This window comes from Oncorhynchus clarkii, chromosome 7 (assembly GCF_045791955.1).
Source record: "Oncorhynchus clarkii lewisi isolate Uvic-CL-2024 chromosome 7, UVic_Ocla_1.0, whole genome shotgun sequence".
Lineage (NCBI taxonomy): Eukaryota > Metazoa > Chordata > Actinopteri > Salmoniformes > Salmonidae > Oncorhynchus > Oncorhynchus clarkii.
Window position 1 is genome coordinate 81,250,931 of NC_092153.1, and position 17,517 is coordinate 81,268,447.

The 17,517-nt window shown below is 40.6% G+C and overlaps 1 protein-coding gene across 1 annotated transcript in view; it reads right to left on the reverse strand.

Moving 5' to 3' along the window:
- Nucleotides 1-17,517, reverse strand: part of LOC139413906 (glutamate metabotropic receptor 7) — a 366,925-nt gene that overhangs the window by 115,742 nt on the left and 233,666 nt on the right. Inside the window, exon 5 of the mRNA XM_071161753.1 lies at nt 17,069-17,206. Within this exon, the coding sequence (XP_071017854.1) occupies nt 17,069-17,206 (138 nt within the window). The remainder of the gene's footprint in view (nt 1-17,068; nt 17,207-17,517) is intronic.

The following is a 17,517-nucleotide window of genomic DNA, read 5'->3' on the forward strand; positions in this document are numbered from 1 at the left end:
GGTAAGTGATTCATTTCAATGCTATTTCTGACTTTTATGACACTCTCCTTGTTTGGAAAATGGCTGTATGGGTTTCTGTGGCCAGGTGCTGACCTAACATAATCACATATTGTGCTTTCGCTGTAAAGCCTTTTTGAAATCTGACACTGTGGTTGGATTTACAAGATGTTCTTTAAAATGGTGCATAATACTTGTATGTTTGAGGAATTGTAATTATGGGATTTCTGTTGTTTTGAATTTGGCACCCTGCACTTTCACTGGCTGTTGTCGAGATGGGACGCTAGTTATGAAACGACTTCTGCTTAATAACTGGGTAAATATGGGACATTACTTTAAATTTGCATTATAGGGGCAATCTGCAATTTCTACATCCGTATAAATGAATAATGCGAACCCATTGATTCTTGAAGAATATAACTTGTAAATGCCTGATGAGCTTAGTTCAAATCTTATTCTATCAGGATCCAAAATATAAGCTTGTTTTAGTTCAATGTTTGTAAAAAAATTTAAATATGAGCAAATACTATCTGGGGGTGGGGGGGGTTCTAAACTGACATATGGAATTGTTTTAAGATGGTCATATTATAGATCATTTAGCTATTTGATTTTGAATTTTAGGACCATGTTAGGTATCCAAAAATCCTATAAAATATATATATTTTTTTAATAATATATTGAATTTGAACTTTGCTACTATAGCCCAGAGAAATGCATTGAATAACACATTCATAAATGGCAAAAAATGACGGTCAACAAATGTATAATATGAAACAAGATGTTGAAGTGTTTGTCCTATATCTAGGAAATATAAGAAAGCCCAGGAAATATATATATATGTTTTTTTACACACATTAAACCATTTTTTGGGAGTAGGCACAAAACTATCTTCATCTTGCCATTCATTTTTTTGGTCCCATGACACTTGTTGGGTCATAGAGAAAAAGAGAAAATCGTGATAATCTCCCCCTTCCACAGTGGGGTCACATTAGTTTGTAGCCCAAATAGTTCGGACGCTACAGACAGAAGTTACCAAGTTACCAAGCACATAGACTTTACCAAGTTAGCAAGCACATAGACGTTACCAAGTTACCAAACACATAGACGTTACCACATAGACTTAACCAAGTTACCAAGCACATAGACATTACCAAGTTACCAAGCACATAGACGTTACCAAGTTACCAAGCACATAGACGTTACCACATAGACTTTACCAAGTTACCAAGCACATTAACGTTACCAAGTTACCAAGCACATAGACGTTACCAAGTTACCAAGCACATAGACGTTACCAAGTTAGTAAGCACATAGACGTTACCAAGCACATAGACGTTACCAAGTTACCAAGCACATAGACGTTACCAAGTTACCAAGCACATAGACATTACCAAGTTACCAAGCACATAGACTTTACCAAGTTACCTAGCACATAGACTTTACCAAGTTACCAAGCACATAGACGTTACTAAGTTACCAAGCACATAGACGTTACCAAGTTACCAAGCACATAGACATACCAAGTTACCAAGCACATAGACGTTACCAAGTTACCAAGCACATAGACGGTACCAAGTGACCAAGCACATAGACTTTACCAAGTTACCAAGCACATAGACGTTACCAAGTTACCAAGCACATAGACGTTACCAAGTTACCAAGCATATAGTCGTTACCAAGTTACCAAGCACATAGAGTCCCCTGACACTTGTGGGGGGTCCATAGAGTGGTAATAATAGCTTGAAGGTTAAATCGTTCGGACTCAGATGTTTTCTTGAGAAGACTGATTTTGAGGAAATTGACAGTTTGGTTGTATTATGATGTTTACATGAATTGGACATGCTGTTTACATTCTGCTCTTTACTAAGGCTTCACATTATCATGATCAAGTGGACTCATGGAATTACGCAGAGGCTTGTCTGGACATTTGAATAGCTGCTTTATCTTGAACAGTTGCATTTCATTGGAGGGGTCTGCTCTCTACGTTCTCTGAATTTATTTCATCACCTTGGAGACTTTGGGAGAATTACAACGAAAGCCAAAACCACTGTGTACTATTCCAAACATTTTACCTTAACCCATAAGAGTAGAAGCCCTGTCAAAGCCTGGGGAGAGGAGTACTACTCAATCAATCAAATGCATTTATAAAGCCCTTTTTACATCAGTAGATGTCACAAGGTGCTGTACAGCAACCCAGCCTAAAACCACAAACAGCAACCAATGCAGGTGTAGAAGCACCACGGCTAGGAAAAACTCCCTAGAATTACGGGAACCTACAGTAGGAAGAAACCTAAAGAGGAACCAGGCTCTGAGGGGTGGCCAGTCCGGCTGTTCCGGGTGGAGATTATAAGAGCACATGGCCATTAAGGCCAGATTGTTCTTCAAGATGTTCAAATGTTCATAGATGACCAGCAGGGTCAAATAATAATCACAGTTGTTGTAGAGGGTTGCAACAGATCAGTACCTCAGGAGTAAATGTAATTTGGCTTTTCATAGCCAAACATTCAGAAGTCGAGACAGCAGTTGCGTCAGAGAAAAAGATAGAGAGAGAGAGAGTCAAAAACAGCAGATCCGGGACAAGGTAACCCATATCCGGGTTCCATAGCCGCAAGCAGAACAGTTGAAACTGTAGCAGCAGCATGACCATGTGGGGACAGCCAGGAGTCATCAGGCCAGGTAGTCCTGAGGCATAGTATCATTTTTTTAATTTTTTTATGATTTGATGAATCATTGTATTTGGCTTTCACTGCTATTAGCCCATACAAATATATTGAATAACATATTCAGTACATGGAGCAACAGACCCCCCCCCCCCCCCCAAAACAAAAAAAAAAATCTGTAGGAAGTTTGTTCTGAAGTGCCTATCCTATATCTGAGAGATATAAGACAGAACAGAAAATATTAGTTTTAAACCTCTTATTTTGTCACTAAACAGACTCCATATATATTGTTCGTGACAGTCTCACCTTTACACAGACGGGTCATACTAGTGTGTAGCCCAAACTGTTTGGAAGCTACAGACACAAGTTGGCAGATTGGCTGCCCCGACTTCAAACAAGTCCCAAGACTCTTGTGGGTCGTACAGAAAAACAGAGAAAAGGGGGTCATAATAGTTTGTAAGCCAAGCTGTTCCAACGCTACAGACAATTTTGTGAGAAGAGCGATTTTTGGGATGTCTCATGGTCTGACAAACACCGCTCTAGCTCTGTCACCTTTCACCACAGATGAGGAAGTGCGACATCGGCGAATTTTGTGGATTGAGAAGCATCCGATTTTTTTTATTTATTATGCTAATTACATTTCAGTGGAGTGCAGACATCAACCTTAGGGGGTTAAAGATACCACACAGAGAGACATATTCACATCTCAAATGCAATGTATGGCAGTGATTGTACACTGACATTTTCCTTGAGAAATAGTACATTACAACCAATTTACATTGAGCAGACTTATTGGGGAAAATAATGATTACACTATGATGATAATAACAACAACAATGGTGTAGCCTAAAGTGTGTTTGAACATCAACATCTAATCTCCTTTCTTCAAAGATTTGAATTACCTGTTTTTTTTTATGGTTTTTTTTCACCTTTATTTAACCAGGTAGGCTAGTTGAGAACAAGTTCTCATTTACATTTACTGTTACACTGTCATTATTCAATTTAGACCCAATCCTAATTTCTACTGCTTCATTTTGTCACATATTTACAGGGCTTCTGTTAGGAAAATAGCTAGCTAAACAACAGTTTGTTGCGTTACTTAACTCAAGGTATGTACAGTACATCATCTTACAAGACTCTGTAGAGAAAAGTTCCTTCCTTCTGTACATTTTGGTACTATTTCTGATTCAGCGGACAGAAAGTGGCATTTCACTTAATCCGTTTTAATTTATACTACTTTTATACTACTTTCATTCTCTGACTTATTATGATTTTTTTTTACTTTAACACTTTTAGTCTGAGCGTAAAATAATCAACTTTAAAGTTAAATTAAATAAATGAGACAACTCGTAAAACAATAAAAAGAGGAAGACACAATTAACCACATTGAGCATTGAGATGGTGAAAGAGGAAGACACAATTAACCACATTGAGCATTGAGATGGTGAAAGAGGAAGACACAATTAACCACATTGAGCATTGAGATGGTGAAAGAGGAAGACACAATTAACCACCTTGAGCATTGAGATGGTGAAAGAGGAAGACACAATTGACCACATTTAGCATTAAGATGGTGAAAGAGGAAGACACAATTAGCCACATTGAGCATTGAGATGGTGAAAGAGGAAGACACAATTAACCACATTGAGCATTGAGTTGGTGAAAGAGGAAGACACAATTAACCACATTGAGCATTGAGATGGTGAAAGAGGAAGACACAATTAACCACATTGAGCATTGAGATGGTGAAAGAGGAAGACACAATTAACCACATTGAGCATTGAGGTGGTGAAAGAGGAAGACACAATTAACCACATTGAGCATTGAGATGGTGAAAGAGGAAGACACAATTAACCACATTGAGCATTGAGATGGTGAAAGAGGAAGACACAATTAACCACATTGAGCATTGAGATGGTGAAAGAGGAAGACACAATTAACCACATTGAGCATTGAGATGGTGAAAGAGGAAGACACAATTAACCACATTGAGCATTGAGATGGTGAAAGAGGAAGACACAATTAACCACATTGAGCATTGAGATGGTGAAAGAGGAAGACACAATTAACCACATTGAGCATTGAGATGGTGAAAGAGGAAGACACAATTAACCACATTGAGCATTGAGATGGTGAAAGAGGAAGACACAATTAACCACATTGAGCATTGAGATGGTGAAAGTTCACCGGAAAAGATATGATACCAACAACAGAGTCAGAAATAACTGAAAGATTTGGAGTAGTTAAAATGGTTGCCCTAGGCTGGATCTGTATCCAGCATTGGCTTTGTTTTGACACACACAAACGCACACACACACACACACACGGTAGTGTAGCAACAGTGCAACCCAAATGTCTCCATGGTAATGTCTTACTGCTCCAGATTTCTTTTGATCTTTTGCAAATACCCAACAGAGCTTCCAACTTTAATTAGCAACTGAGTTTCCACATAATAAAAAAAAAATAAAACAAAATGAACACTAAGAAAACACAATCTCACAACCATACAATTAGCATTGGTACTTTGTGGCTCGTATCATCACGGTATGACATACACCTATAATCATTACATGGAATATACATTACATTATCATTACGGGGCATTTGGAAAGTATTCAGACCCCTTCACTTTTTTATGTTACAGCGGTATTCTAGAATTGATTTTTTTTTTATTCCCTCATCAATCTTCACACTAGTTTACATGGTATACTGTATAAGTTGATGGTTTTGTGCCATTTGTTGGAGTGTAATTGCTGGAATGAGATATTAAGTGCATAAGTTATTTTATCACAGTGAACAGAAATACACATGCCCCTAAGGTGAACGGTGTTTTGTGGGCAGCTTCCTGAAACAATGTATTAGAAGATTACGTTGCTTAGAATTTGGTGACGGAACGTGTTCTCAAATGCGGAAACTGGATTTATTTAGCTGCTTGTAAAACCACCAAACATTGTGGTTGTAAAACCACCAAACATTGTGGCTGTAAAACCACCAAACATTGTGGCTGTAAAACCACCAAACATTGTGGTTGTAAAACCACCAAACATTGTGGTTGTAAAACCACCAAACATTGTGTTTGTAAAACCACCAAACATTGCGTTAGGGCGCATGACGTTTTTTTGGCTGCACTTAATATCTCATTCCAGTAATTACACCTCAAAAATGGCACAAAACCATCAACTTATACCATGTTTACTGTTTACTGAATATCAAACTCAGCCATTACTGTATTGCATGGGGATTGGCTTCCAGGATAATATGGAGAGGAGGAGAGAAGTAAGTGCCATCTTCCCTTCTTTGACCCCTGTTCAGTACGTAAACGTTTAGCAGCCGCCAAATAATGTAGGGGTGATTAAGGTCAGCGATAATATATCTATTTCCACTGTTGGTCAGACATGTACGAAAGGGTATTGCTGACAAAAAAGAACGGGGGGGGGGGGGGGGGGGGGGTGGCCATGAACGGTTTGTTCTGTTCTTGTGAAGATGGAGAGTCAGTCAACCAAAATTAGACAAACAGGGAGACACGGTGAGAGGAAGGTACTGTCCTATTAAATCCTTTGCTAATCATCGCATTACGTCTGGTTAAAGAGGGAGGTGGCTACAGCAGCTAACATGCCAAGCAAGTAACAGTCCAACAGAGAGGTGGAGGAGGGCTTCTAATTGATGTAGGACAGGACAGATAAATGATAGGCTTATAATTCCTCAGATACAGTAGTGTTATAATGGATCACCAGGTAAAGTAGTGTTATAATGGATCACCAGGTACAGTAGTATTATAATGACTAGTCATGTATAGCAGTATTATAATGACTAGTGAAGTATAGCAGTATTATAATGGGTAACCAGGTATAGCAGTATTATAATGTCTAACCAGGTATAGCAGTATTATAATGGGTAACCAGGTATAGCAGTATTATAATGTCTAACCAGGTATAGCAGTATTATAATGGCTAACCAGGTATAGCAGTATTATAATGTCTAGCCAGGTATAGCAGTATTATAATGACTAAACAGGTATAGCAGTATTATAATGGCTAACCAGGTATAGCAGTATTATAATGTCTAGTCATGTATAGCAGTATTATAATGACTAGTCATGTATAGCAGTATTACAATGGGTAACCAGGTATAGCAGTATTATAATGGGTAACCAGGTATAGCAGTATTATAATGGGTAACCAGGTATAGCAGTATTATAATGGGTAACCAGGTATAGAAGTATTATGATGGGTAACCAGGTATAGCAGTATTATAATGTCTTGTCATGTATAGCAATATTATAATGACTAGTCATGTATAGCAGTATTATAATGGGTAACCAGGTATAGCAGTATTATAATGGATAACCAACACCAGACTCTGATCTCTCCTCCTCACTGGAAACACCAGTCTCTGATCTCTCCTCCTACACTGGAAACACCAGACTCTGATCTCCCCTCCTCGCTGGAAACACCCGACTCTGATCTCCCCTCCTACACTGGAAACACCAGACTCTGATCTCCCCTACTCAATGGAAACACCCGACTCTGATCTCTCCTCCTACACTGGAAACACCAGACTCTGATCTCCCCTCCTCACTGGAAACACCAGACTCTGATCTCCCCTCCTCACTGGAAACACCAGGCTCTGATCTCCCTTCCTACACTGGAAACACCAGACTCTGATCTCCCCTCCTACACAGGAAACACCAGACACTGATCTCTCATCCTCACTGGAAACACCAGACTCCGATCTCTCATCCTCACTGGCAACACCAGACTCTGATCTCTCCTCCTCACTGGAAACACCAGCCACTGATCTCTCATCCTCACTGGAAACACCAGACTCTGATCTCTCATCCTCACTGGAAACACCAGACTCTGATCTCTCCTCCTCACTGGAAACACCAGACTCCGATCTATCCTCCTGACTGGAAACACCAGACTCTGATCTCTCCTCTTACACTGGAAACACCAGACTCTGATCTCCCCTCCTACACTGGAAACACCAGACACTGATCTCTCATCCTCACTGGAAACACCTGACTCTGATCTATCCTCCTCACTGGAAACACCAGACTCTGATCTCTCCTCCTACACTGGAAACACCAGACTCTTATCTCTCCTTCTACACAGGAAACACCCGACTCTGATCTCTCCTCCTACACAGGAAACACCAGACTCTGATCTCTCTTCCTACACAGGAAACACCAGACTCATATCTCTCCTCCTCACAGTAAACACCCGACTCTGATCTCTCCTCCTCACTGGAAACACCAGACTCTGATCTCTCCTCCTACACTGGAAACACCATACTCTGATCTCTCCTCCTCACTGGAAACACCAGACTCTGATCTCTCCTCCTCACTGAAACACGTGACTCTGATCTCTCCTCCTACACTGGAAACAACAGACTCTGATCTCTCCTCCTCACTGGAAACACCAGACTCTGATGTATCCTCCTCACTGGAAACACCAGACTCTGATCTCTCCTCCTACACTGGAAACACCAGACTCTGATCTCCCCTCCTACACTGGAAACACCAGACACTGATCTCTCATCCTCACTGGAAACACCTGACTCTGATCTATCCTCCTCACTGGAAACACCAGACTCTGACCTCTCCTCCTACACTGGAAACACCAGACTCTGATCTCTCCTCCTACACAGGAAACACCCGACTCTGATCTCTCCTCCTACACAGGAAACACCAGACTCTGATCTCTCCTCCTACACAGGAAACACCAGACTCATATCTCTCCTCCTCACTGGAAACACCCGACTCTGATCTCTCCTCCTCACTGGAAACACCAGACTCTGATCTATCCTCCTCACTGGAAACACCAGACTCTGATCTCTCCTCCTACACTGGAAACACCAGACTCTGATCTCCCCTCCTACACTGGAAACACCAGACACTGATCTCTCATCCTCACTGGAAACACCTGACTCTGATCTATCCTCCTCACTGGAAACACCAGACTCTGATCTCTCCTCCTACACAGGAAACACCAGACTCATATCTCTCCTCCTCACTGGAAACACCCGACTCTGATCTCTCCTCCTACACTGGAAACACCAGACTCTGATCTCTCCTCCTACACTGGAAACACCAGACTCTGATCTCTCCTCACTGGAAACACCAGACTCTGATCTCTCCTCACTGGAAACACCAGACTCTGATCTCTCCTCCTCACTGGAAACACCAGACTCTGATCTCTCCTCCTCACTGGAAACACCAGACACTGATCTCTCCTACCCTATCAGAATCCCAGGACCCATATTGCCCCTGCAGCATAATGTAATCCTTACAACAGCAGCATGTGCTTCCCGTACTGTCGTCCCACTCTGTTCCTTGATGTTTGCAAATTGGCCTCACACAGCTCACTGCCTGCCTGCCTGCCTGCCTAGCTGGCTGCCTGGCTGTCTCCAGGCGAAAGGGCTAGACTACAAAAGCATGTTCCACCTAGATAGGGAGAGGGGAACCACAGCCAGAGCAGGGTTAGAGATCTGAGCTACTGCTAACAGTGACACGTTTATACCATCACACCAGACGTGGCCTTTTTACCTTGGTGTCTCATTATATATTCGGATAGGTAATAACTAGAGATTGGTAATCATGTGTTCATGTTAATGCACTATGACTCTGATCATTGTGTATGTTATTAAAAGGTACAGCATTCACTACTACTGATAGCTCACACTGGAGGCCTAAACGGCCTGTCATAGGGGATAAGTTATTAGGAAGTCTTGGTGTGGAGAATTAGAAAACCTACATGTAGCTAGATGTTAATCATGTTTCATATAAACAAAAAAAAGGTATTTCAGCGTATATGCTCCTGAGTTGGGTTATTGTTTGCACACTGTGTTGTGGATCTTTCAAGGTGATCAAAATGTTGTTATTTTTGTTCGCTAGTTTCATAATTAACCACTACAGTTATTCAACATACTTCTAAGAGATTACGCTTCATTTGGAGGATTAGCATATGGAGATAGTTTAAACTATTTTCATAATTAATCAATTGTGTTTGTTAACTGAAAAGGGTACATGTCACGTTCTGACCTTAGTTCCTTTATTATGTCTTTGCGTTAGTTTGGTCAGGGCGTGATTTGGGGTGGGTTGTCTATGTTCTTTTTTCTATGTTGTATTTCTGTGTTTGGCCTGGTTTGGTTCTCAATCAGAGGCAGCTGTCGATCGTTGTCTCTGATTGAGAATCATACTTAGATAGCCTGTTTTCCCCATGTTGGTTGTGGATGATTATTGTCTGTGTTTGCTCCATACGGGACTGTGTCGATTTCCATTTATTCTCTTAGTCTTAGGTTTTCTGTGTTCAGTTATATTACATTAAAATTATATCATGGACACTTACCACGCTGCGCATTGGTCCGATCCTTCCTACTCCTCCTCAAAAGAGGAGGACGAAAACCGTTACAGTACACCTGGCAACAGCCAGAAAAGGACTGGCCACCCTTCAGATCCTGTTTCCTCTCTACCCGGCACAGCCAGAAGAGGACTGGCCACCCCTCAGAGCCTGGTTCCTTTCTAAGATTCTTCCTAGGTTCCTGCCTTTCTAAGGCGTTTTTCCTAGCAACTGTGATTCTACATCTGCATTGCTTGCTGTTTGGGGTTGTTTAGTGGGTTTCTGTCCAGCACTTTGTGACATCTGCTGATGTAAAAAGGGCTTTATAAATACATTTGATTTGATTTGGTACAGCAGTTTCTGAAGATACAGCCATTATATCACTACCACTGACCTCTCAGCCTGCTAACACTGCAGGCGGTTTATTACCTAGGTGTCTCATTATGGGGCTTAGGTATTACTAGGGATCAGTAGGCTGAGATTGTGAAAACTCTAGACTTTGAGATGGCGAATAATGATTTTTTAATGTCAAAGAATTAAGTACAAATCCAAAAAACGTTGTTTGTTATATAAAAAAAATATACTGTCTTTCTCTGAGGTTGTTTTGGTTGAACACTCTCACACCTCTCACACTGGAGGTAGATGTCTTATGGGAAATAGTATACCCACCTAGAGATTGTACTTAGAATTGTTAATCATGTTTTCATGTTCATCAAGTAATTGTGTCTTGTAATGTGTTTTTTTTAAGTACAGCAGTCACTGAAGCTACTGCAGTAATAGTGGAGGTGTCTTGTTAAGGGGATTAGGTATGGTAGGATACCGACAGGAAATGGTTGTTATTAATCAGGTTTTCATGTTAATTAGTGCACTTGCCTCACTAAGAAATCTTAGTGTTAAACTGACAAAAAACAGAGATGTTAGATAGTTTCTGAGTTCTAAGAAACATAAGTGATCTGCTGTCGGATCTGAAAATGGATCTCGATGGTTGTACAGTCGTCTCAAAGAAAAGTGTGAAGGACCTCAGCGTTATTCTGGACCCTGATCACCCTCCATTATGGACGAACATATTAAACATATTTAAAGAGCAGCTTTTTTACATCTTCGAAAAACATTGCAAAAAAATTATGCTCAAAAATTATGCTTTTGTAACTTCAAGATTACTGTACTGTAATGCTCTACTCTCCGGCTACCCAGATGAAGCACTAAATAAACTTTGGTTAGTGCTAAACACGGCTGCTAGAATCTTGACTAGAACCAAAACATTTGATCATATTACTCCAGTGCTAGCCTCTCTACAGTGGCTTCCCGTTAAGGCTAGGGCTGATTTCAAGGTGTTACTGCTATCCTACAAATCATTACATGGACTTGCAGATGATTTGGTTCTGCAGTACATACTGTCATGACGTTGGCCTGGGGGAAGGTTTATGACAGTCATAAATACCTCTTCCCCCCTTGTTCCTCTCTCTACCCTACTGATGTTACATTTGCAAACACCTTGGTTATCACAGAGATTCTGGGAACATCAGAAGGTGGGGGGAAATGAACTATATTCTGGTAATCCGACCAATTGAACATATGTGGTGGTACTTAATGAATATGATGTCAGTTTGGTTGTCATCTGAGACATTCTCATCAATGATAAGATGACATAAACTCTACACTGGAAAGTCTACACATCAGAGTTATCGGATTCACATGGAATAGTTGTTCAATGTAAATGTTTGAATATGGAATTATCCCTGATGGGATGAAATGTAATTCTAGCTTCTAAAATGTGAGATTTGTGTTTTCACTGCTCAATCAGTGGCACGCCCCTGTGAAGGGACATGGCCTATAAAACGTTTTAAACACGCCCTCCTCTCCCTTCCTATATAAGCCCTTGACGACAATATAACCTCCTGTTCCGAGGACGTGAGGACGACGGTCCGATGTCAGAATGGTTCAGATAATAACTACAGAACGAAGCCAACATCAGCGTGAGCTTTGGTTGCGAATGGTATGAACTTTGAACTCTTATTCACTACAGAAGTGATACCTCCTAGCCGATGAGTTAGCAACAGCCGCTGCAAACAAGGGTTAGGAAGGAACAGACAGAGTATCCCGTCTACCACACAACGACGTTACTACAACGTATTCAATTTACCAGCAGAGACATTCTTCAAAGAACAAAGGACTCGGTTGGGCAACACGGCCTTCCATCTACCACCAACCTACTGAAGCGCAGCTCAGAGTAAATACAGTGCCTTGCGAAAGTATTCGGCCCCCTTGAACTTATTGACCTTTTGCCACATTTCAGGCTTCAAACATAAAGATATAAAACTGTATTTTTTTGTGAAGAATCAACAACAAGTGGGACACAATCATGAAGTGGAACGACATTTATTGGATATTTCCAACTTTTTTAACAAATCAAAAACTGAAAAATTGGGCGTGCAAAATTATTCAGCCCCTTTACTTTCAGTGCAGCAAACTCTCTCCAGAAGTTCAGTGAGGATCTCTGAATGATCCAATGTTGACCTAAATGACTAATGATGATAAATACAATCCACCTGTGTGTAATCAAGTCTCCGTATAAATGCACCTGCACTGTGATAGTCTCAGAGGTCCGTTAAAAGCGCAGAGAGCATCATGAAGAACAAGGAACACACCAGGCAGGTCCGAGATACTGTTGTGAAGAAGTTTAAAGCCGGATTTGGATACAAAAAGATTTCCCAAGCTTTAAACATCCCAAGGAGCACTGTGCAAGCGATAATATTGAAATGGAAGGAGTATCAGACCACTGCAAATCTACCAAGACCTGGCCGTCCCTCTAAACTTTCAGCTCATACAAGGAGAAGACTGATCAGAGATGCAGCCAAGAGGCCCATGATCACTCTGGATGAACTGCAGAGATCTACAGCTGAGGTGGGAGACTCTGTCCATAGGACAACAATCAGTCGTATATTGCACAAATCTGGCCTTTATGGAAGAGTGGCAAGAAGAAAGCCATTTCTTAAAGATATCCATAAAAAGTGTTGTTTAATTAAAGTTTGCCACAAGCCACCTGGGAGACACACCAAACATGTGGAAGAAGGTGCTCTGGTCAGATGAAACCAAAATTGAACTTTTTGGCAACAATGCAAAACATTATGTTTGGCGTAAAAGCAACACAGCTGAACACACCATCCCCACTGTCAAACATGGTGGTGGCAGCATCATGGTTTGGGCCTGCTTTTCTTCAGCAGGGACAGGGAAGATGGTTAAAATTGATGGGAAGATGGATGGAGCCAAATACAGGACCATTCTGGAAGAAAACCTGATGCAAAAGACCTGAGACTGGGACGGAGATTTGTCTTCCAACAAGACAATGATCCAAAACATAAAGCAAAATCTACAATGGAATGGTTCAAAAATAAACATATACAGGTGTTAGAATGGCCAAGTCAAAGTCCAGAACTGAATCCAATCGAGAATCTGTGGAAAGAACTGAAAACTGCTGTTCACAAATGCTCTCCATCCAACCTCACTGAGCTCGAGCTGTTTTGCAAGGAGGAATGGGAAAAAAATTCAGTCTCTCGATGTGCAAAACTGATAGAGACATACCCCAAGCGACTTACAGCTGTAATCGCAGCAAAAGGTGGCGCTACAAAGTATTAACTTAAGGGGGCTGAATAATTTTGCACGCCCAATTTTTCAGTTTTTAATTTGTTAAAAAAGTTTGAAATATCCAATAAATGTCGTTCCACTTCATGATTGTGTCCCACTTGTTGTTGATTCTTCACAAAAAAATACAGTTTTATATCTTTATGTTTGAAGCCTGAAATGTGGCAAAAGGTCGCAAAGTTCAAGGGGGCCGAATACTTTCGCAAGGCACTGTATTTATTTCATTTTTCTTTTCCAAATTTACGGTAATTTAGAATGCATAAGATACTGTATTTACGACAGCACAGCTTTGCCCTTTGTTCCTCAGTCTTCCCCCTCTTTCACTCAAACCCCGCCCCTTTTCTTTTGTGTAACAAGCTGTCATATCTGTTCCGCCCGCTAGGGACGTTTTCCTTTATGACGTAAGTTGTAATCAAGTTATGATTTAATGATGTGTAATTCTGTGCGATTAGTTAGGTATTTTGTAAAACAATAATTAAACCCAATTTTGTATTGCTGATTCCACTTGTTAGCTAGGGTTCCTGCAGATAACCAAGAATTTACAACTTTCAGACGAATTAAGATGATGATTAATATATCTCCTATAGAAATACATTTTTATGAAACAGTCTGTCGATCCACGTGAAAGATGCAGACTCAGTCTCGACCTTTAAGTCTTTACTGAAGACTCTACCCACTGGGACTCTCTATCTCTGACCCTATTACAAGGGCTGAGTCACTGGTTCTCTTACGCTCTTTCATCATTCCTGTCCTCGGGTCGTGCTGCGGAAGAGATCTTCGTAGACTATACTCTGCCTTGTCTCAGGGTAGTAAATTTGTGACCTGTTGATATTCCTTTGGTGTTGTGGGGGCTGTGCTTTTGCAAAAGTGGGTGGGGTTATAACCTGCCAGGTTCTCTGCCCCCCCTCCCTATAACTACTGATTATGATTTGACCTTGCTGGTCATCTACAGTATGAACGTTTCAACAGCTTGAAGAACAATCTGGCCTAAAACCGGTAAATGTTTTGCTAATTTGCATGTTAATCATCACCGTATTAACTGATAGCCCTGCTTCTCACAGACATAGTAGTATATCTTTTTTTGAGCCTGTGTTACGTAGGTCGTGAAATTTGAAACCACTTGAAGCTGGGATGTCCCTCCTACCATTTCATTCACTCTTTCGACTGTCCATCAACTCCAGACTGAACCTTACCTCACAGCCACTGACAAAGCACATGCCTGCCATCTTTACATCACAGAGTAGCAGGAGAGATTGGTTTCATCACTATAGCACATGCAGAGATTGAATTATAGCCATTAATCTAAAATCTAAAAACTAATTTTTGTTTGTCATAGATGGACAAGATTAGCATGAAATGAAAGGTGCATTTTTCTACAAGTTCAGGAAGCCAAGCTAGAGCTCTGTGAGACATTCACAACGATGGGACAGATGTCTTGATCAAGAAAGACCTCTAACACTAAACATTCAAATATGTATTTTACTGTTACAAGGAAGGTGAAATCTTATAGTTAATAGTTGTATCATTTGATTATACTATATTTAGAAAGAATATACAGTTGAAGCCAGAGGTTTACATACACTTAGGTTGGAGTTATTAAAACTCGTTTTTCAACCACTGCACTAATTTCTTGTTAACTAGCTATAGTTTTGGCAAGTCGGTTAGGACATCTACTTTGTGCATGACACAAGTAATTTTTTCAACAATTATTTAAAGGTAGATTATTTCACTTAGAATTCACTGTATCACAAATCCAGTTGGTCAGAAGCTAACATACACTAAGTTGACTGTGCATAAACAGCTTTGAAAATTCCAAACAATTATGCCATGGCTTTAGAAGCTTCTGACATCATTTGAGTCAATTGGAGGTGTACCTGTGGATGTATTTCAAGGCCTACCTTCAAACTCAGTGCCTCTTTGCTTGACATCATGAGGAAATCCAAAGAAATCAGCCAAGACCTCAGAAAAACAATTGTAGACCTTCACAAGTCTGGTTCATCCTTGGGAGCAATTTCCAAACACCTGAAGGTACCACGTTTATCTGTACGAACAATAGTACGCAAGTATATACTCCATGGGACCACGCAGCCATCATACCGCTCAGGAAGGAGACGCGTTCTGTCTTCTAGAGGTTGAATGTACTTTGGTACGAAAAGTGCGAATCAATCCAAGAACAACAGCAAAGGACCCTGTAAACATGCTGGAGGAAACAGGTACAAAAGTATCTATATCCACAGTAAAACTAGTCCTATATCGACATAACCTGAAAGGCCGCTCAGCAAGGAAGAAGCCACTGCTAAATGTATTTGGCTTAGGTTTATGTAAACTTCTGACTTCAACTGTAAGCCATTTCAAGCCTTATTGATACAGTTTTTGACGAATAGGAAATACATAATTTCAAATATTATTGAGTTATGTTTACAAATAATCAAAAATAAAATAAAAACAAGTTAATTAAATGACACCTGCACCTACTGCACTATCACCAGATAAACATCCCACTTGTAGTATTTCTTCGTGTTTCCTGTGGCTAAACTATACCACACTTATGCCACAGAAAGAAACACCTTGCTTGTAGATGTATAATGTAATATCTGTTTTCTGACATTCTCATTAAGAGTGCTTCAAGGCTTAACTTGTCAGTCTTCCACCGTGTCTCATCCAGCCTGCTGTGCCGGTAGTATTGTACAAGTCAATCATGCTGAAATACAGGCCGAGTCTCAAATGGAACCTTATTTTCTATGTAGTGCACTTCTTTTGACCATCACCCATAGGAAATAGGGTGCCATTTGGAATTCAGAACCCCACAGCAGGGAGGAGATGTGGATGAAGCCAGGCTCATTATGTAATGGAAGGGCTCAGCTAAGCTCAGCTCGGACTAAGGGACTTGAGCTCTTCTTTATGGTGTTGCGTTCTCTAATGCGAGAGGGAAAAAACTTGAAACAAACAAGAAAGAGAGTCATTGAAGAAGCAGCATGTTGTTTGGTGGGCAGTGATCTTCAGCCATTGAAGAAGAATAATATTGTTTGGTGGGCAGTGATCTTCAATTCAATGAATCATACATATGAGACTGCAGTAGAGTATGTTGCGTGCACAGAAAGAAAAATGTTGTGGGTTGAACTTTCTCCGTTACCACTGCATTGATTTCAAACCCTATCATCCACACCTACAACAAGAGTACCAAGCCTTAGGGGGGGTACTGTACATCACTGCAGAGCGCAGAATAACATTTTACCAAGTGGTGTTCAGAGAACAGCAATGTGTTGCAGATCCTGTCATATACCTACTACAATGTCATATGATTAAAGAGTTCAAATGTTTAGGGTAATAAAGTACAACTTTGTTAAGTTCTCCAGAATCTATGATTAAATAACAATATTTAATGGGTTTAAAGTACAACTTTGTCAAGTGCAGCAACAAAATGGCTACCTGTGCATTTCCTGCTGGTGTCTTCCTTCTTGGAGGAGCTCATTAGTTTACAGTTGAAGTTTTCCTCCCAGTATTCTGCGAACCAAACGTTCCTGCGGTTGTTCTCCAGCGTCCGCGATGTGAAGTATGCGTCAAACCCTGGAAATAAAAGACAGATAAGCAAGTCTTAGAACAAGTCTTAGGCCTCAAGAGTATCTTTGTTTAACAATCCACTGTTTGTGTAGAAAAACGGCATGTGGGCAAAACTCCTCTAACTCTAAGACTGACTATACATTATTCACATTATGTAAGACACTTTTACCTCCATGTCACACCCTGACTATAGTTTGCGTGTGTGATCTGAGTGGGCATTCTATGTTGTGTGTCTAGTTTGTCTGTTTCTGTGTTTGGCCTGATATGGTTATCAATCAGAGGCAGGTGTTAGTCATTGTCTCTGATTGGGAACCATA